The sequence below is a fragment of the Sprattus sprattus genome (genome assembly GCF_963457725.1).
Source record: "Sprattus sprattus genome assembly, chromosome: 1".
Lineage (NCBI taxonomy): Eukaryota > Metazoa > Chordata > Actinopteri > Clupeiformes > Clupeidae > Sprattus > Sprattus sprattus.
The window spans coordinates 61,671,682-61,693,723 of NC_137920.1; the positions used below are offsets into that span (position 1 = coordinate 61,671,682).

The 22,042-nt window shown below is 39.8% G+C and overlaps 1 protein-coding gene across 1 annotated transcript; it reads left to right on the forward strand.

Moving 5' to 3' along the window:
- Positions 1-13,859: 13,859 nt before the first annotated feature.
- LOC308364734 (trace amine-associated receptor 13c-like) lies at positions 13,860-14,861 on the forward strand (the record flags this gene model as incomplete). The annotated part of the gene is made up of 1 exon (XM_080837955.1): positions 13,860-14,861. One exon carries the CDS (start codon positions 13,860-13,862, stop codon positions 14,859-14,861), a length of 1,002 nt encoding a protein of 333 aa, XP_080694081.1.
- Positions 14,862-22,042: the final 7,181 nt, after the last annotated feature.

A 22,042-nucleotide genomic window follows, 5' to 3' on the forward strand; every position in this document is an offset into this window, starting at 1 on the left:
CAGTGTGAGACAGCCAACAAACTTAGTCTTTTTTCCGAGGGTTTGAGGAAAAGCATATTGTAGCAATCTCAGTCACTACGCATTGAGGGTTTTCCGTAATGATTCCTTTTTTAATTAACATCCATGGCACATCACGGACGTGCGGGCAGGGAGGCAGAATAACTAGCCAAACTAAGAATGATGAAATAAAATAAATATGAATACTTCTTTACTGATCTGTGCTATAAATGTAATGTCTGCATGATTCCAATACAATGCATACATAGGAAGGTGACCAAGTGTCTAGCTTTAACATATTGAGCTTTCCACAGGCCTTCAAAGATGCTGCAACAGAACGAAGAGCTCACCGGTCAAATTGTCTGATTGGAATTTCTTTAAAAATCCCGTCTCGCAAACACAATCTGGATTTGACAACAATCCTAATATTAAGGCCTATAAAGCAAACGTGCACTGCCCTTATTATGTTTAAAAGGAACAGGCTAATCTGCCGTTAGAAAGTTATTTAACAACACGCATATGCTGCATTTTAAATAAAGCGCAAACCCTTGGTTTCAAACGAGGAGCGAACTGAGTGAGAAGGATCCAACATGGCCAAGCAGACTAGCCTTAAAAGCTTTTTTTCAGAGGCCAAACACATCTGATGAGGGTAAACCTTCTGACCAGGATGAACCTGCAATACCTGCAGTGTTGCGTGTTTCCTTTTATTACCGTGCGTGAGCGCGCCGAAGAGCCGAGAGCGGTATTGCAGACAGAGATTTTGAAAAATGATAGCACTCGCAGCATATTGAAAATTGGAGCTGTGAACTTAGTTCAAAATTTTGAATTATGAACAATGAACTGAGCAAGTTCATGTAGAAAGTGAACTTTCCAAACACTGAATACCTGAAGCCACAGCAGGTTGCGCTTAAAGGCCATTTATTGACGCGCATCAGACATAAATGTTTTTGTTTCCCATTGTAAACTTAGGAAAATAAACATGTTGCATTCTAAACTACCTGATTATGTTATTATTTAAGCTATGCAGGCCGTCAGTTTTCTTCAATAGGCTAATTTAGAAGCAGAAATAGGCTAGATATTTGGCCGGCTTATCATTAAAATGTCGGGCAAATGAAAAACATTTTTCTCTAGCGGAACTTCTGGTTCAGAGAGGACCATCAGAGGACGTCAAGGGGACGTTTTGGAAGGACCGAATGCGAATGTCCCGCAGAGGACCACAGGGAAAGGTTACGGGGACATTTTTAAAGGACGTCCTGGGGACTTATGCTGAGAGACCAAATAAGAACGTTCCCTAAAAGTCCGTTTTAAGGCTCATGCAAACGTCACGCAGAGGACCTGCATGCAGGTAAAGGTTATGGGGACGTTTTTAAAGGACGTCCTGGGGACGTGTGCTGACAGACCAAATTATAAGGTTCCCTAAAAGTCCGATTTAAGGCTCATGCGAACGTCACGCAGAGGACCTGCAGGTAAAGGTTACGGGACGTTTTTAAATGACGTCCTGGGGACGTGTGCTGAGTGACCAAATTATAGCGTTCCTTAATAGTCCGTTTTAAGGCTCATGCGAACGTCACGCAGAGGACCTGCAGGTAAAGGTTACGGGACGTTTTTAAATGACGTCCTGGGGACGTGTGCTGAGTGACCAAATTATAACGTTCCTTAATAGTACGTTTTAAGGCTCATGCGAACGTCACGCAGAGGACCTGCAGGTAAAGGTTACGGGACGTTTTTAAATGACGTCCTGGGGACGTGTGCTGAGTGACCAAATTATAACGTTCCTTAATAGTCCGTTTTAAGGCTCATGCGAACGTCACGCAGAGGACCTGCAGGTAAAGGTTACGGGACGTTTTTAAATGACGTCCTGGGGACGTGTGCTGAGTGACCAAATTATAACGTTCCTTAATAGTCCGTTTTAAGGCTCATGCGAACGTCACGCAGAGGACCTGCAGGTAAAGGTTACGGGGACGTTTTTAAATGACGTCCTGGGGAGGTGTGCTGACAGACCAAATTATAAGGTTCCCTAAAAGTCCGATTTAAGACTCATGCGAACGTCACAGAAGGACAAAACGTAGACTTGCTACGAACGTCAAAAACGTTCTGGTAACGTCCTCTAGCGAACGTTAGATTGGGGACGATTGCGAATGTCCTGTTAACGTCCTGGGGACGTTCCCTGTTTGCGGGGTCTAGGCTTACGATCTCCGTATCTCCAGAGCCTGCGGAGAGTTACGAGTTTTATGTGTTTGTCAGCTTCTACGTGGTAGAATGCAGTGAACAAAGCCCTAAACGTTGACAGTTTAGTGGTGTAGGCTATTAAAAATAACTCTGTAGGCCTACAATCTCCGAATCTCCAGAACCTGAGGAGAGTGTTTTGTGTTCATTGGCCCTATTGAAGGAGTGCCATGAACAAGATACTAAACGTGAGAAGGTTTAGTAAGATATGTGTTCATCAGCCTCGGCTTGGCTAACGCAATTAACTAATTAATGGGTAATCCTATGATCAGGGAAATCGGTGATCCCCTTGGCATATGCGCACATTGAGAACCTAGCGTTCACAAGCACGGGTAAGGCCCTATGAACGTTCACCACCAGCTGCTGTATGAACCTCCGTCAGGGCAAAGCATAATAAAGTTGGGGTGATATGGCAATCACTGTATTTACACGCGCTAATGGAAACTGTCCCGTTTATTATATCGCAATTTCTGCGATAAGGAACGTCTCAGTTACTTACGTAACCTCGGTTCCTTAAGCACGGAACAAGATATAATAATAGTTGCGTGATACAGTGTTTTTTTTTCTTTTGGGTGGGTGTTTCGACGCTCAGATTTTGATCCAAGGAAAATGGAGAAGCGCGCTGTGGGTTTTATAGGCTCCGGTGGGGGCGGGGCCAGAGCCCGGCGCACTTCTCCCTGCCTAGCGGCGTGAATGAATAAGTTCTTCGAACAAGTCCATGACACTAGGTCAAGTCCCGTTTATTATATCTTGTTCCGTGCTTAAGGAACCGAGGTTACGTAAGTAACCGAGACGTTTTCGTTTATATTAACGCATTTGGAACATTAACAAAATAAACGCTGATTTTGTGGTACGTGATGTGTATTATTCAAAGCCGATCGAGTCCTACCATGTCCTGACATGATCTTACCTTTATGTTCACTTGTTGCGTTGCCAATTCACACACATTAGCATAGCAAAATTAAGATCACGTCAAAATGGCGGTTGACTTATTTCAAGGTCGTTCGTAGCTACTTCACATACGCTCTAAATTAGTTACATTAGCATAGAACCTAGCAACATGCAGCCGACGCTAAAATGGCGAGCGGCTCATTTTAGTCGTTAGAACTAATGAAAATGTGAAACATGCCCGGTTGTCATGACATAGTGAATTTCAAATACAAATCCAATAAGCATTCTGAGCTAGCTATTTAGATCTAGTTAGTTGGCTATCGCACCTATTGCCAGGTTACCTGAGGTAACACCATGACACGACAACTTCACAAGACTTGCCAGGGAGGCAAGGCTTTCGAGACATTTAAATATCTTATGGACACAGGCTCTAAAGGAAATGTACAGATTTTTTCATAACTCGAAATAAACTCGATCCTAAAGTGGGCCTGTCCCGTCTTACCTCAGACTGCATCCTCAGACTAGCTCTAGTCTAGTGCTACCTGGCTTCCCTGAGGAAAGAAGGGATGTATCACGTAATCATTCAACCTATTCACCTGGGTTTCAATAACATTATTAATATATTCCCAATATTATATTTAGCAACATAATATTAAGACACAGCTATTTACCGTATGCGTGTTATGTAACTAGCGTGACGTCGTCGAAATGTGACTAGAAATAAAAAATCTTCTGGGTTTGGCGGCTATTTGGTCAGTGGGGGGGTTGACGTTTTCAGAACCAATCAGAAGTCGATTAGCTGGTGTGGCCAGAGCCGCTTGGTACGCTCGCTTAGCTGTCCGTCAAACACAAATAAGCCAATATGAATGCCCCCGTCTAAAGCCCAACCACAAGGCACGTTTGTGTCAAAACCGTAAACAAAGAATCAGGGAGCGCAAACGAAAGATGGAGAGGTAATCAAATGAAACGACAACAACAACCAAAAATGAGAGGCAGGCAAAGGCAAAAGGAGAGAGGCAAAGGCAGATGTTTCACACCATTTCACTTCCTTTTCCATTGCAATCTGGTTTTTTTTATTATTATTATTTATTTATTTTTACTTTTTTAATTTGGTATTTTGCATTGATGTATTTTGCTTGCTCTTATAAAGGTCTTCTTTAAACTTATTGGCACAAAATAAACTCCATAACCTTTTGCAGACTCTCCCTCCTGAGAAGAAAAGAAGGTGGCCTTAACCACTGCCACACCTATTGTTTGCTTACAATACCTCAGTCCACTGGCTACTTGGCAGAGTGAACACTAGTGCCAGGAACCACCTGGATGCAGCAGCTGTTTCTTGAGAACGACCTGGGCCACCCCCACCCCCACAAGAGTGTACAGAAAAGGCCATCCCCAAGGCCTCCACAAAATACAAGATCACTTGGATCCCAAGGTATATAAGGTTGTGAAATGCCTTGACAAAAAGGGATTGTTCTACCCCTGAAGATGGATGGGGCCCAGACAAAAACGTTTTTTACGTTTTTACGTTATTATTTGTTTATCAGTTAATAGCCTACAGTCACTATCAGTTACAGACATCTGTCAATTCTCAATTGTACTGTCTGCCTTGTGTAGGTATACAATTTAACATGACATGGTGAACAATTGACACCAACATCTTAAATTGAAAGGTAAATTGTAATATTTTGTCTGTCATATAAAAATAATACATATATTTATACATAAATACATATAAATCACCCATATAGTGTTCCTTTCCCACCCCCATTCTCAAAAACACGCAAACTAAATATTCAAAATATGAAAACAGATAATAGGATGCCATTCAGCTGCACAACGTATGCAAATTGGACGTTTTTGTCTCATAAACCACATCATCACATAATCTTTTAATGTTTAATAGTTTAATGAGGAATTAACAAATAGCATATTTACACCATCACTCACATATAAAAAAGACAGTTTAGAAAACAAAAATGTTTTCAAACGGACTTATACTTTAACTAATTATTAATTACAACATGTCTCCTTTTCAATGTGTTGGAGATGCCACGGCAACAGTAAAATATGTCAATATTACCAACAGCTGAGTAATCGGTGAAACGGGTGTCAATATGCCTGCATCTGATTGGTTAATGATGTTCTTACGCCAGTAAAACAGCGTGTAATTGGTTCAATTGATTTAGTAGGCAACTGAGTTTGTCGGCGAGTTTAACAAACTTTTACACTATGGTTTTGACCAATTGCATGGGAAATTGTCCTGGCAACAACTGGTTTATCGTTAGAAATTATATAATCATCCCAACTTTAGAATTTCAGGTCCTCCTAAATTAAATTGCACAGTTAAACAGATACAAGGCTTTGGCCCACCACCTATTTCTGGTGAAAATGTTTTGGCAACACTGGTGGGTTGGTTTACTATTTGTGTGTTTGTGTTTGCGTACACACCATGAGTGTGTCTATGTGTAGAGAGAGAGCACCCACACCGACACTGAAACATATTCCTTCTTTTATACATATCAACAGGGGAACGCACTAAAATAATTTGTGGCTTTGAAGAGTTTAAATAAACACTATGGTGGCTTAAAAGGCCTGGGGGGATTTTTGGCAGTGTCTATCCGTCAGGGTAAATTCAGGAATAGTGCAGTTTTCTTGTTCTCCAACCTATTTTGTCGGTCTTGTCAATATTTAATGTAGCAGATTTTTCCCATCTCCACCACAAAGTAATGTGTGCAGACAGAACACTGATTTTTACTCTCAGGGAAATCTGCAGTCTGCAGTTTTTTATAATCACAATAAACAAAACAATAAGTCTACCTCAATCAGATATAAAAAAGAAAGATAGTGTGACAACAAACAGGAATGAAAGGGCTTTTCTTCATTTTTCATGCTCTTAAATTGTATTTAAGAAAATGATCTGCATATTTATGTAAACATTTTTTATGATGAATTGTTTTGACATGCCTCAGGTTATAATAACCAAGACGTGTGGTTCCCTGTTAAATTCAAACTGAGTAAATAAATCTATCTATCTATATGTATGCATTATGTTTAGATCCATTATGCTTTCAGTAACATACATAAAATGTATAGGGTCAGCTCATGTTTTGCAGATTAAAACTATTCAGTATGAAAGCAGCAGCATCAGGTAGGTAACTGGATATTCATTAGCAGGATTGACGTGTTACTTAAAGGTCTGGAGTTTTCGTGAAAAAGGATTTAGAGAATCGTGCTAAAGTGCCTGAAAAAAAGTATCTAAGAGATTATCGAACACTTAAGGGTGCATTTCTGCAAGAAAATACAATGTGTGGTTGCTCAGCAGCAGCAGAGGATAGTTTACTGTAATCACACAAATCAGATAAAAGCAATACAAGATAGAATAAAAGTAATACAAAGAAAATTGTGACATAATAATGTTTAACAAATGAGAACAGACATATATGAATGAATAGAGACATCTCTATTGTCATCATTAGAGTACTGAAACATCCAACATTGGTCAGCAACCTCTTTTGCAGAGACAGGAGAACACTTGTATCACATTAACTGTACATTTATGTGCCTCGAAAGCAGAGCTTTCATTATTAAATCAATTTGTGTGCGTTTTGGGAAAAAAACTAAACATAATAAACTTACCAACGTGACGGAAACCAAAGCCTGTTTTATTATCTATATGATAGTGTATCGAAATCTAAAGATGTCTGAAAAGATAATATTCAGTTACTCTATTAGTTATTTTCTGACAGCAAATTTAAAAATGATGAAGAGGACTCATTTATCTTCAGTGTCAATATGTGTCTTACTGCTGTTTTAAACCATGAGTAAAAAAAGGCATAGATGAGAGGATTCACGCAAGAATTTGTGTATAGGATCCATGTGAGGAGCGTTATGGCAACTGCTGATGACTCACTAGCATCTGCAGTGAGCAGACAGAGGTAATAAGGTATCCAGCAGAGCAGGTAAACTGCAACAACAATACCTAACGTTTTTGCTGCTTTGCCCTCTGATTTCCTTGGCATTTTGGTGTAGTCAGCATCCCCAACGCCGGCAGATATCGAGTTAATGACACTCAGTTGATAGGTTGCCACCTGGAAAATCCTCAGATATAAAGTGATCATAACTGCACAAGGGGCAATAAAGGAACATATGATATCAAACATCCCCCATTCAAAACTAATGTAAAGAAAACATTGTCCGTGGCAAAGCCTGTGATCCCCGGAAAAGAGAACACTTCTGTTACAAAACAGCAATACCAGGTTGTACAGCACTGAACATGACCAAATGAGGCTTATAGATATCAGTGTCTTGCTTACAGTTATTCTCTGAATATATAGCAAAGGATCAGACACAGCAACATATCGGTCAATAGCAATCACCACTAAATGGCCAACCGAGGAGGAAAGCAATGCATAAACAATACACTGGAAAATAAAACAAAATTCTTGTCCAAAATACCAACATGTCTCTGTCAGTTTTATAGCCTCTACTGGAATCACGATTAGTCCGATCAATAAATCTGCCACAGCCAGAGAGAGGATGAGCAGGTTGGTTGGAGTGTGAAGCTGCTTGAAGTGAGAGATGGAGATGATCACCAGCAGGTTAACAAACACTGTGACGATTGATATCACGGAAAAGATCAAATACATTAAAACATACTTATACGTGGCTCCGACAGTTTTGGAACACGATGCATTATGCAAAGGATAACAGTACTGTACAGCCAAAGATTCATCCATATCTATCAAATTAAATTAAAAAAAAAAATCTATATTAAGAAATTAGCCTCAGTAAACAACATGTTGTATATAGTACTGGGTAACAGGAAAAGTAAAGTCAGGAGAAGATAAAGTTGAAGAGTTCTACGTTATTCTGTTAACTCAGATTAAGGTTGGATTTACACACTAAGCATCATAAGAGGATCCCTCCTCTTATGCATGCAGGGCCAGCAGGATTATATGTTGAAGTCCAGTGTGACCTATTGTGTCAAATGATTGGATGGGTTTCAAATGGGTTGAACACAGAACCCCGCCCCCGCTTTGCCCCCCCCCCCCCCCCCCCCCCCCCCCATTTCATATTGTTAGCAAAACAGATAATGTTTCAATAAAATAATTGATTTAACCTTGTTCAAAATTGTTTATTGAGGGTGAAAGCAACCTTGTGTTGATGGTGTGTGGTGGAATCAGATCAGGCTGCCACTGAAGACAATCATTATCTTCAATGATACAGGTGAGGCAGTATCTTCATGTCCAAATCACAAGGTTTATTACTCATGGCAGAGTCACAACATATAGAAAGGTCTCCTACTCAGTCTATGACTAAAATCAGGAGGACTTTCATTACCAAAATGACATCACTCAGAAGATCACTTAAGAACCAAGAGAAACTCAACAACTACCTTGCGTACAATCCAAAGTCAAACTATGCTACACTCTTCTTAACATTTATAAACAGTGCCCGGGTGTCTTCATTCTAGCGCAGTACTGTCTTGGCGTAAAAAGACTAAGACCCAACTATCATCACTGAACAGCAATATCCTGGTGCCTGTAAAATTTGGATATGTTGACCTGACCTATGGCCTACTAAATAAGGAGAGAAAAACCCCAAGAACACTAGGCTAAGGTAGTATGGTTATATTGGCAAGACCTCTAACAGTCTGGTGCACAAACAACAGACAGAAATGTATTAGGTGTCTTGTGTTATGAGAGTGCTGTGCTGTTCCACATAGGAGGGAGAGATTGCATATTGCAGATGTGATAAAGAGAAAACTAAATTTTGGCTCTTCAACCGTCTGTACTGGTAGAAGCTGAAGATAGCGTGGTGCTAACATGTGACAGTCTTTTATATACTTCTTATAAAATCAATAGATTGTTTTTCATTTGAGAGTGGGGTTTGCACTTACTCAAGCCTATCTTATCTCATACCCAAAGACCCAGCTTAACTGGAGTTGAGTGTGCCGGTTCCCCTTGTTAATATTACACGTGTGCCCATCTGGCCATAATTGCTGCTGGACAAATCAAATGCTTATATCTGTGGTCAAGGTTTGAAAGCACATAACCGACTTTACCAATACAGCTACCATGGCCAGTTGCATAGCAACTTCACATCCCTGACGTGACCTTTGTGCTCTAGACTGGAGGGACAGGTGGCAGGGCCGCTAGAACTTTGGGCGCTTCAGGTGCATCCAATCAGAGTTTCTGTAACTATGATTCTTTTGATTAGTAGCAGTAGTAATAGTTGGTGCTGTTGTAGATGTTTTGCCAGATTAAGCACTTTGCTTAGGCTATACATAATGGTTTGCACAATACATTTATTCATAAATTAAAAAAAAACATAGGCTAGGCTACTATATTGAATACATTAAAGGCACCCAGTGCAACTTTCGAGGCTTAAAAATAAACATTCAATTTCTAGTCTTTTTTACACGTAGTAAGTTTCAATAACTCCATACCATTACATACCGACATTCAAGCAGCAAAGATGAGACGTCGTTGTGTGGTGAGAACTGATAGAAAATCGATAACAACAACAATCGCCGCCATTTTCTTTATTTTTTGTAACCTACAATAAATAAAGCAGGCTTCCAGTCAATGGAAAAATGGCTTCTCCCCACCGGCGATTGTTGTTGTTTACGATTTTCTATCAGTTCTCATCACACAACGACGTCTCATCTTTGCTCCTTGAATGTCGATATGTAATGGTATGGAGTTATTGAAACTTACTACGTGTAAAAAAGACTAGAAATTGAATGTTTACATAAAGTTGCACTTGGTGCCTTTAACACGTACAAATTGTCTTCACCATTGTGACATTACAAGTTTACCCTGCCTGTTTGTTCCTGCATTCACATACAACTTTAAAAGTGATTATTTTCCCCAAGATGTAAGATATGTAAGGGTGATGTAATGCTTTAATAACTTGATTAGGTCATCTAGTTCATCTTGTACCACCACGGTATCAGGAGCAATCATTGCATCAGATTCAGCTTGTCTGTTTTTCACACCTTTAATGAGAGATGGGCCACTGAGGTTTGAACATTGCGTCTTGTCTTTGAGCAACACGTAGTATGGAGTCCTAAGTCAAAATAACGCAGACAAAAACATATTTCCTGTATTTATTATAAGGTTTATTATTGACTAATCTATAGTATTTTGGTAAGTATGGTATTGTTTACTTTGTCAGGATCTCAATTATGTGAGGTTCTCAGACTTTAAAACATAATAATAAAATAAAATATGATGAAAAATAAAGAGATAACACACAATTAAGGTTCTTATTACGGGGCCATTAAGATAGGTGTATATTATATCTCAATGAGTTAACGGCCCTTCCAACAGTTGACAATTCTCAGTGGCCTATTCAGAGGCAGTTGACAGTAGTTAAGTTGAGCTTTTATGCACATAAAGCACTACATGTGTATATTAAGTGAGTTTAAAGATGATTTATACCATGGGAAAGATCTGTTAATATTCACTCAATATAACTCATATGTGATATCAGGCACCATACAGTATACATTAAAGCACGCTGACACTTTTTTCATTGCTACCAAGTCGACTATGAGATGGATTTGCCCCTTGACTAAACAAGGCCTACAAGTGCAAATAAAACAGTAATTAATTTGTAAATGGAAGTACTTTTCTGTTTGTATTTTTGCATGCTTTTGCATATTCCACTAGTAGTCAACAGATATTTGGTCACATTCAGCTGTTGTGCAGTGAATGCACCAGGTAGATGAAAATGTTCTACCCTGAACCAAACACAATGTTTTACTGTGTGACTGACCTTTTTCAAACAGATATTTCCTTTCAAGTTAGGTGAAAAATCTGAGAAGAAAGTGAAGTGATGCCACCTAGTGGAGGACAAGGGAAAGCCATTCAATATTAAAAATGATTGCATGAGTATGAAGGTGTCCAAGAAACATTAAACCCATCGGGTGGTATTATGTCCAGATTATAAAAGAGCCACACAGAATTCAGGCTTTTAAAGGACAAAAACTGACAAAGGACAACACTTAAAAAAATTCTAACCTAAATCTCTCCATGTTAGGTGACCTGGAGAATACATCACAGGCCCGCTGGCCCATTGTGCTTTACTGCAATGTTGGAATTCTCTAGGCTGGAGCAGGCGGAGGCAGTTGGCTTTTTTTATTTGTATCCTCTCTGCTGCCATTTTGCTTTTGAAATTAGCAATAAATAATTATCTTTACACAATCAGGTGATAGAAAATGCACTCATTTACTCGTGCCTTCAAGAAGAGCTGACAGAGTCTGGTTCATCTAAACCATCGCCTGTTGCACCTGCCTAAGTTTGGCAGCTACTTCACAAACTGTTTGAAAAGGATTTCTTTGTGACTGTAAGACTGCCTCAGATCCCATGGCATAGATATGGCCTCCTGGACTGAGAATAGCTGTTGGTGTTGGACTCTAAAGTGAAGGCCTACTGCATGTAAAAAACATACATTAGCAACTTAAGGTATAGCTAACCTCGATGTGATTGTTATAAAATCCGAACATATATATGGAATACATTAATTCATGTAAATTGGCTTCACCAATGTGACATTAGATGTTTACCCTGCCTGTTTGTTCCTGCATTCACATACAACTTTAAAAGTGATTATTTTTTACCAAGATGTAAGTCATGTAAGGGTGATGTAATGCTTTAATAATTGATTAGGTCATCTAGTTCATCTTGTACCACCACGGTCACAGGTGCAATCATTGCATCAGATTCAGCTTGTCTGTTTTTCACACCTTTAATGAGAGATGGGCCACTGAGCACTGAGGTTTGAACGTTGCGTCTTGTCTTTGAACAACGTTGTACCTGTCTCCTATGGAGTCCTTAGTCAAAATAACGCAGACAAAAACATATTTGCTGTATTTATTATTAGGTTGATTATTGACTAATCTAAAGTAGTTTCGTAAGTATGGTATTTTTTACTTTGTCAGGATCTCAATTATGTGTAGTTCTTAGACTTTAAAACATAATAATAAGATAAAATATAAGGAAAAATAAAGAGATACAGTATAGTTATCAACAGAAGTATTTCAAGCTCTGTGTGAGTCTTAGGTCAATAGCATCCCTCTTATGCTGATGACCTAATGAAGAGGACCAACAGTGGACTGTTTCCTCTGGTCTCATGATCCAAAAGGGGAAAATAGTGTGAATAGTTGTTACTGTTTGGACCCGCAAATCAAACCTGGGAAAGGCTGTTCAGATAATGGGCAAAAGGCCTACAGTGTTTAGAGGCCCAGTAGTGGCAACGCATGTTCCACATATAAAGCTGCGTTCTCACAATGCCCTACAGTAGGTTTGAGTCCAGCCTGGGGTCATTTCTCGGGTCCACTCCCCATTTCTCACACATTCTCTTCCTGTCATAATCTTTACTGTCAGATCTCAATACACAAAAAATTACACAAAAATAATTGTTTCAAATAGAATAACACATATTTTGTGTCCTTATTGTGTTTGCTGAGATAAATACAGCAGAGGTAGACAGTCAGTAAAAGGAAGCAGGAGATAAATGAGAGTCACAAGTAGAGGCCCTGCCTCTCAGCTGTGAGATACTGTGTCCAGTCCATACATCCGTTTGAGATATAAAATACCTTAAAATCACAAATTACGATCTCATAGACAGAGAGAAACATTCAAGAATAAATTAAAAAAGGTTTTGAAAAAGTCAGAATTAAATTGCTATAACTAGATTCAAATCAGCAGTAGTACAACACAGATCACAGCACATGTGTGTGTTGGCTGTGGAAACAAGATGTTTAAGGTGCAGTCAGCATATTCCTTGCTGGTCTATTGATGGATAGAAAGGAGATAACACACAATTAAAGTTCTTATTACGGGGCCATTAAGATAGGTGTATATTATATCTCAATGAGTTAACGGCCCTTCAAACAGTTGGCAATTTTCAGTGGCCTATTCAGAGGCTGTTGACAGTAGTGAAGTAGAGCTTTTATGCACATAAAGCACTACATGTGTATAATAAGTGAGTTTAAAGTAGTAAAATCAAAGTGGTTTCAACAGAAAAAAAACTAAAATTGACATATACCATGGGAAATAGATCTCTTTATATTCACTCAATAAAACTCATATGTGATACCAGGCACCATACAGTATACATTATAGCACGCCCCTACTTTTGTCATTGCTTCCAAGCTGTGTACAGTGCAAAATAACCAACAATAATGAATTTGTAAATGGAAGTACTTTTCTGTTTTAATTTTTGCATGTTTTTGCATATTCCACTCTTGATGGTAGTCAACAGATATTTGGTAACATTCAGTTGTTGTGCTGTGCATGTGCCAGTTAGATGATAATGTTCTAGACTGAACAAAATGTTTTACTGTGAAACTGACCTTTTTCAAACAGATATTTCCTTCCAAGTTAGGTGAAACATCTGAGAAGAAAGTGAACGATGCCACCCAGTGGAGGACAGGGGAAAGCCATTACAATAATCAAAATGATTGCATGCGTATGAAGGTGTCCAAGAAACATTACACCCCCCTATTGGGTGGGTATTGTGTCCAGATTATAAAAGAGCCACACAGACTTCAGGATATTAAAGGACAACAACTGACTAAGGACAACACCGAAGAAATTCTAACCTAAATCTCTCCATATTAAGCGACCTGGAGGATACATCGGATAATCAGTATATGAATAACACATGTGAAGAACTAATTTATCGTGAAATAACATAATTGTAATTGCAACAAATTCAATTTATTTCTTTGTCAAATGGAATACTCTGCTGATAGTGATCTTATAGAATATTGTTTTCCTCACAGCAATTTATCTTGCACTCGGAAGGCTCGCACAAGAGATGAGTATGCTCTGCTGTATGTTTTCTTTTCATCAATATCAGTGTTCACAGTTTTTGTAAACCTACTGGTGATCATCTCCATCTCTCATTTTAAACAGCTTCAGACTCCAACCAACCTGCTCATCCTTTCTTTGGCTGTGGCCGATTTATTGATTGGTGGAATTGTAATGCCAGTAGAGGGCATGCGATTAGTTGAATCATGTTGGTTTTTGGGGAAGGAACTTTGTAACTTTTTCCCGGCTGTCATGTGCATGCTTGTGTCAGCATCACTTGGGCATTTAGTGTTTATAGCTGTGGATCGTTATGTGGCTGTGTGCAAACCCTTTTTCTATGCGTCCACAATGACAACTGGAAAATCTGTGGCATGCATAGTACTATGCTGGCTCAGCTCTGCCGTATATAACTGGACTCTTTTGCATGTAAATGAAAATATGAACAACCCTGAGAGACAAAGTAGCTGTCTTGGAGAATGCTTGCTGCTTATTGACTTTACATGGAGCATAATAGACCTTGTATTCTCCTTTATATTACCATGTGGCATATTGTTCACTCTATATCTTATTATTTTCATTGAGGCCAGAAATCAGGCACGAGCCATAGATGCCCAACAAGGCAGCATCTCAAGCAATGTAAAATATGCCATCTCAAAGAGCTCAGACAGAAAAGCAGCAAAAACTCTTGGTATTGTGATATTTGTTTATCTCATGTGCTGGATCCCATATTACATCAGCATTCTCACACAGGAGAGTACTTCTATTACAGTGTATGTTTTATCCTGGCTTATGTACATGAATTCATTTGTAAACCCCCTTATCTATGCTGTGTTTTACCCATGGTTTAAGTTATCAATAAGACACATTGTTACTTTAAAGATCCTAGATACATCATCATCTAATCTACATCTGCTACCACAGTGACCCTACTTGTTTATATGTTATGTGAATTACTTTAAGTTGCAGTTGTTGTAATAGTTGAGTATGCTGCCATGTGGATGCTAGTCTATATTACGGTGGTACTGGAGTGCAAATTACATTTAGGGCTTAGGTTTCAGTTTTTTTTTATGTTTAATCTACACCTCAGGACCTCAATGTTTTTTTTGTGTGTGTGTGCTTGTGTTTTACACTTCAAAGAAGCAAGTGTTTTTTAGTTTTTTTTGGGGGGGGAGTTGTTGTTTCCTAGTGTTTTACACTCCAGTGTGGCTGTTCTATATGGTCTTAAGTATGTTATCGCTGTGACTTATGAAAATGAGTTATGTGTTCTCTCTGTACTTTGTAATAAAAATGTTATCGCTGTGACTTATGAAAATGAGTTATGTGTTCTCTCTGTACTTTGTAATAAAAAATAATTGTGTTTGAGATAGTGGTTGACCTAATGCACAGCAAAGCCGAAGGTGGTTTTTGAAGGAAAAGACAAGAATTCAATATGTTTTACAGAAATAGTAAACTTGACTTGTTTAACCTTGTGTGAACATGAATGTAGAGTTGGATCTCCACTTTAATCATCATGACCTCCCCTGAGAGGTAGATTTCATTTTAAATAAAGCGTAAATATATAAAAATAGGGAAAGGTTTCACATACTTAGAACTTGGGTAGAGAACCAGAGATCCTACCTCATGTGGAAGGTCAGCCCAAACTGTTGGTGCCTCCACCTCTTGATTTTTACTTGAGGTACCAAGACTCAAGCTGTTGCTAAGGTGAACCATGTTAGACCGTGTATGTTATTAACAAAAAATGGAAATACATTCTAAGGGCCCTATTTTGACAGTAAATATGGCAGGTGTTGTTCTTTTTTTCAAAACTCTAATTAAATTCCATGATAAGCCATTCAATTCAATGATAAGCTAACATTATTTTTGTCAAGATCAACATTGTTCATTTCACATTAATTCTGGAGAATTCTTTTAAGGCCTACAATGAAAAATGTCCAAACATGTGTGATACATACTAAACTCAAATTCAAACTACCTGCATGAGTGTCCAGTCTGGTCAGTAAAAGGCCAGATTTTTAGATCTGTTTATGCGTTTAATTGAAAAGGGACAGTGTACATTGATAAACATTTTCAAATAAAATGTAAATGCACCGTAATTAGCCAGGTTAGCTAGTTGTCCCTTGGCAGGACATGACAGACAGAGACAGAAATAAAAGAAAGAAATAATAATACAAAACTATATAATTAAAATAAATAATAATAATAAAAAAAGATAAGCAACAGTTTTACAAAACAGTGCGGTTAAGATAACAAATTTCTACTTTTCTTACATTTCTTAAGTTTGTTTTTGAACACTGAAAAACTGGCGCACTCCCTTACATCAGTAAGGAGGGTTTTCAAGTAATTAGATGCGCGTACTAAGAAGACTGTCTGTCCAAACGTACTGTGTCTTTACTGTATAACACAGTCTCCCCTGGTGACTGCACTAGTTGCCAAGCAATTGCCATCCTTTAGCTTTAGAAACTCATTTAATGGTGGAGGTGCAAGCCCATGTTATATTTAAAAAATGAGACAGGCATCCAAAAACTGTAGACGCGCCTATAAAACAAGGTAACTTGTGTTAACTCTGATGGCAATATGTTTATTTTGCTTATTAGAGTAAAGAGGCCTTTTAGTTTTTGGTCTCAGTGTATCTGTGGAAAAGGCCTTCATAAGTTTTAAAGTTTATATTGAGGGCTTAGGTCTTATTTGTCTTAGGTTTTTTTCTGTCTTCAGTGTATATTTTCTGTCAGTTTCATCATTCTGAAGCGATTTGGAAAATGTTTAATTAAATTTTATCATGAATGTATTAAATGACCAAGTTCATACAGGAAACGGGAGAGACGACCCTAATTAGTGACAACACAACCTATCCAATCACCTTCGCTCTCATACGCCCGCGCTAGTTTAAATCCTCCGGTCTCCAGGCTCACTCAGCTTTGAGTATGACGCCGCTTATTTGCTGGAAAGGTGTGGATGGCGGGGAACACACGGTCTTACCGTAGCCTGAAACCCACTTCACAGAAAGACTCCTGTTTAATATGCAAACAGCACCTGGTAAAAAGGACTAATTATGTAGCCTACACTTCTGTAACTTTATATTTAACGGGAACACCACGCAAAGAGAGCTCATGCCTGGACAAAGATTGCTACGCGTTGAGAACACTTGCCGTCCACACCGAGGCTTATAGGATAGCCTCCACACTGTAAGACCTTTTCCTCATCGATGGATACGAATCGTGATTTGGATACGTTTGGATATTCGAAGGATTGTGTATTTCAATGGATTGCCAACCTGAAGCGGAGCTGTAGGCTCCTACGTCTTAATCGCAACGTATGTAAGTCCTAACACCGTTGAATCCCTACTGCGAGCAGGCCGCAATCACGGAAGCTGGTGGGTAAAACATTATTTCTTGCCGACGGTATTGGAAACCGAGGACTTGGAGATTGAAATGAAAGACTGTTCTAATGCTGCTGGATTATTAGGCCACTTGCTGTGCTGTTAAATTAACTCGGAACATCTTAAGTGCTGTGCTGTGCGTGTGGTGCATGGGCTATTGTCGGATGTTGTCAATCGTGCCGTTCTAATGAGCGCTTTGAACTGACGCGTTACAAGCAAGGATGAGTTAGAGGAAGTAAATCGCCAGATAAGGCAAGACCGCCGATGTCTCTGCAGACGAAAGTGACTATACTGCTTTCTAATCCTGGTTCTGTAGTCGATGCGCTGGGAAAGCGCACACAGAAATAACAGCAAAGGGATTAACGATGTTAAAATGTTTCAAAGAATCGGAAATCGCAACTTGCTCAATATAATGGAATGAAGCAGGGAATCAACGGGCTATTCTGGAGAATTACACCTCAAATTGTGTCTGATGCTAAGGAGCATTTAGTAAATACTCTACGTTATGCAAAGAGACTTTAGAAACTCAAATTGCTTTGATGGAAATGCTATGCCAGATCGTGGATATGAAGCAACAAATTGGCTTGCACAGGAAACAAAGGAAAATGATACATTGAGAATAACGTGAAGCAATGGTCGACTGAGGAAAGTAAGCTGAAAAGGAGAAGCTGGAATGGAGAAAGGAACAGCTAGAGGTCGAGGCCAAGTGGGCAGCTGCTACAGCTGAATATCTGTGTTGGAATGGGGTGCAGTGGCGAAGATGGAGAGGACAAGGATAATGGAGAGGATGCCATGGAACGCCTATCTTCATGCTCATTTGAAGTCACAAACATCAAGTTGTTGAAGGGCTGTATAACCCACTACTCCTCTCTGTTGAAGGGCTGTATAACCCACTACTCCTCTCTGTTGAAGGGCTGTATAACCCACTACTCCTCTCTGTTGAAGGGCTGTATAACCCACTACTCCTCTCCGTTGAAGGGCTGTATAACCCACTACTCCTCTCCGTTGAAGGGCTGTATAACCCACTACTCCTCTCCGTTGAAGGGCTGTATAACCCACTACTCCTCTCCGTTGAAGGGCTGTATAACCCACTACTCCTCTCCGTTGAAGGGCTGTATAACCCACTACTCCTCTCCGTTGAAGGACTGTATAACCCACTACTCCTCTCAGGTAATGATGTCAATCTGGTTAAGATTTAGTTGTGCCTGAAGAAATACACTCCTCAATGTAAGGTTACTTTAATGACAAAGATGAATTCCTGCAGCAATTCACAAAATAACAATATGAGCTACAACCATTAGCCTAATTATACATGCACTATCTAACATTACTATCAGCAGGAAATGAATATGATGATAAAAATGATAAATGATACTGATAACAAAGAATGATAATGGACTACATGAATTATGTTACATGCTTTATCCAACCTTGTAACAGGCACTAATTTGGAGCTCCTAATGTGGAGCTCCAGTGTGGAGTTCTAATGCAGAGCTCTGATGTGGAGCTCTAATGTGGAGTTCTAATGTGGAACTCTAATGTGGAGTTCTAGTGTAGAGTGGAGCTCCAATGTGGAGTTCTAGTGTGGAGCTCTAATGTGGAGTTCTAGTGTGGTACTCTAATGTGGAGTTTTGGTGTGGAGCTCCAGTGTGGAGTTCTAATGTGGAGTTCTAGTGTGGAGCTCCAATGTGGAGTTCTAATGCAGAGCTCTGGTGTGGAGCTCCGGTGTAGAGTTCTACACTCTAAAAAATGATTCATGAGGTTAGTGGGTAAAACTTAAAGTGAAGAACATTTTCGCCATAATAAAATTAAGTTTGTTGCATGTACATGTATTATTGAGTTGTCAACTTATTTTGATACGTTTTTCAAACTGAAAAAATAGAAATCTGTCTCAGCTTAATAATGTATGTATTTTCAACAAACAGTCTTGATTTAACCTAACAATGAATAAGTATTAAGTTGGTGAAACTTGAAAATCTGGTGACCAAGCAAGCTGAGGGACTGAGATGGCGGCGGTGGTGACACTTGATCCTAAATCAAGCAGCATAGTATATGTCTATTCCAGACCACCACGGAGAGAAGCACATTGAGCAGTAAAGGTACGTACAAAGTAGCCTATTTTTAATTTTAAAGCAACAGCTATCAAACCACAGCACATACTGCATAAAGTTCGTTGTCACATGACACTACATCTGAAATTAACGTTACAGCTTGCCCTAGCTAGCTAATTTGAACATTTGAAAAGATGGATTATAGCTATCTATAGTCTTACAAGTTAGCTTGCCCGTTAGTTTGGCCATTTGAAATGTTTGAATTAATTTTGGCTAGATGGCATCTTCCAAATTATGACTCTTTGCTAATTTGGAGTTATTAAAGGTGACTTGTAGCTATCGTGTGTCTTCAAACGTTCATGTTTTGTGTCACCGTCTGTAGACTGGCTCGTAGGCTAGAACACATAGCGATATATCATTTGTTAGCATTAGCAGGCTAGCTAGTGTTTGCATATGTTTGATTTTTGGTCGTCCTAATTAAGCATTGGAAATTTAATGGAGGTGTATGGGCCATAATACATTCTTAGCTAAACCTGAACATAGACCAACATTACTTTTGTTTTAACTGGAGAAGTTTGGCGTCTATACTGGAGAGGCTTCTGCGCATGCCCAAGTGTTGGACTAGTGTTACAAGGTGGGAGGAAACACAATCTTTCATTCGCGTTATCAGAAGTCACAATGGTGTCCGATGGTGTTGCGGGCAGAACGTGGACATAAGTCACAAATAAGAGGACCCCACACACAAGAAAACAGGTTACTGTATATACCTTGTGGAATTGGTTGTGTTTTGAGTAATAATATAAACTCAGTCTGCTTTTCCCTGGCTGGGAGAGGCTGTCATTCGGAAGATACTGTGTGTGATCGCCTTGCTCTGGGTTCATTAAACCTGTCAGAGCATGAATAAAGAGCTGGGTGCCATCAAAATCACAACGCAAGAGTGGAGTACTACACCACTACAAATGGTAGCTATATTGATAAAGCCTCCACGAAATACGCGCAATTCAATTCTCGCTGTAAGTTATGCTGGGCTTTCAATCCCACTTCGGACCTTACCATGTTCGATCTCTTACTAGATCACGACCACTCACTCGAATTTTAAAACTCAAACTGATACATTTTGCAAGGGTGTGCCTATCATTATTTCTGCCTCTAACAATGATTTCTGTCCCTTATCTTCCATATCGCGCCTCCCGATGTTCTGCTGCCCCCGATGTTCTGCTGCCCCCGATGAGCCCCTGTCCCTCACACTGGACGGCAAGCCCATGACCAGAGCCTGGTCTTCAAAAAGCTGGAGTCCATTTGCCAGCTGCGGCTTGGATCCTAAAGCATACACGCCTCATTCCTTCAGGATCGGAGCTGCCACCATGCTGCGCCTAAAGTACCGGCTGCCACCCTTAAAGAATGGGCCGCTGGTCATCTCAGCTTATGAACACAACCCTTCCCCGTCCCACCTTCCTGTCTCCACCCGGCCGACCTTAAGCAGATGGGTCCCCCCTTATGTGCCGTGGTTCTGCTTAAGGTTTCTTCCTGCCCAACAGGGAGTTTTTCCTTGCCCCTGTTGCCGTGGTGCATGCACTAAGGGGGTTCAGGCTGGGCTCCGTTAAGCGCCTAGAGGCAACTGTATTATTATGGCGCTATTTAAATTGAATTGGATATGTCAGACCTAACGCCAAAGACATTGTCAATGGCCAAAAAACTCATAAGTAATTGCTCAGGTGGTGCTGGGACCCCTTAACCTGTTGTTATTCTTCACCTGTTGCTCTTTTTGGGGGGCGTCACTCCAGCTTGCTTGTCATTGTTCAGGCATTCTTATTCTATTCTTCTTTCTATTTATCACATTCACTGGTAGGTCATTAGCAACCTCCGTCTTCGACCTGAGGTACACACATTGTCACTAGTTATCGACACTGACACTGGTATTTTAGTTTTAGTAGCTTGCCCATGCTTTCACCAAGGCTGGGTTTCATTTATAGGTCACTGAAACTGAAACATATTGCAGCAGCACACATGTCTAGCGTCCATCTGCTATGTTGGGGTTTTCGTTAAATCCTGCTTGTATTTATTGTGGCAGTAATTTACAGTGTAAATTGTGTTTAAGCAGCAGTTGCAATGTGCAGCTTTATCTTGTGCAGCAGTTGCAATGTGCAACTTCTCTTGCTGCAGCAGTTGCAATGTGCAACTTATCTTGCAGCAGCAGCTTGAGAAGATCTAGGGCGCCATGACCAAACATACTACCTTGTACTTACATTAATAAAATCTTTTACTTACTCTGAGAGTTTCCTGTCTGAAATGACCAAGTTCATACAGGAAACGGGAGAGACGCCCCTAATTAGTGACAACACAACCTATCCAATCACCTTTGCTCTCATACGCCTGCGCTAGTTTAAATCCTCCGGTCTCCAGGCTCACTCAGCTTTGAGTATGACGCCGCTTATTTGCTCCCTCCTCCTCCCCAGCTCCACCTGTCTAGATCTGCTTATAGTTAAAGGGGGTTTTCGTTAAATCCTGCTTGTATTTATTGTGGCAGTAATTTACAGTGTACATTGTGTTTAAGCAGCAGTTGCAATGTGCAGCTTTATCTTGTGCAGCAGTTGCAATGTGCAACTTATCTTGCTGCAGCAGTTGCAATGTGCAACTTATCTTGCAGCAGCAGCTTGAGCAGATCTAGGGCGCCATGA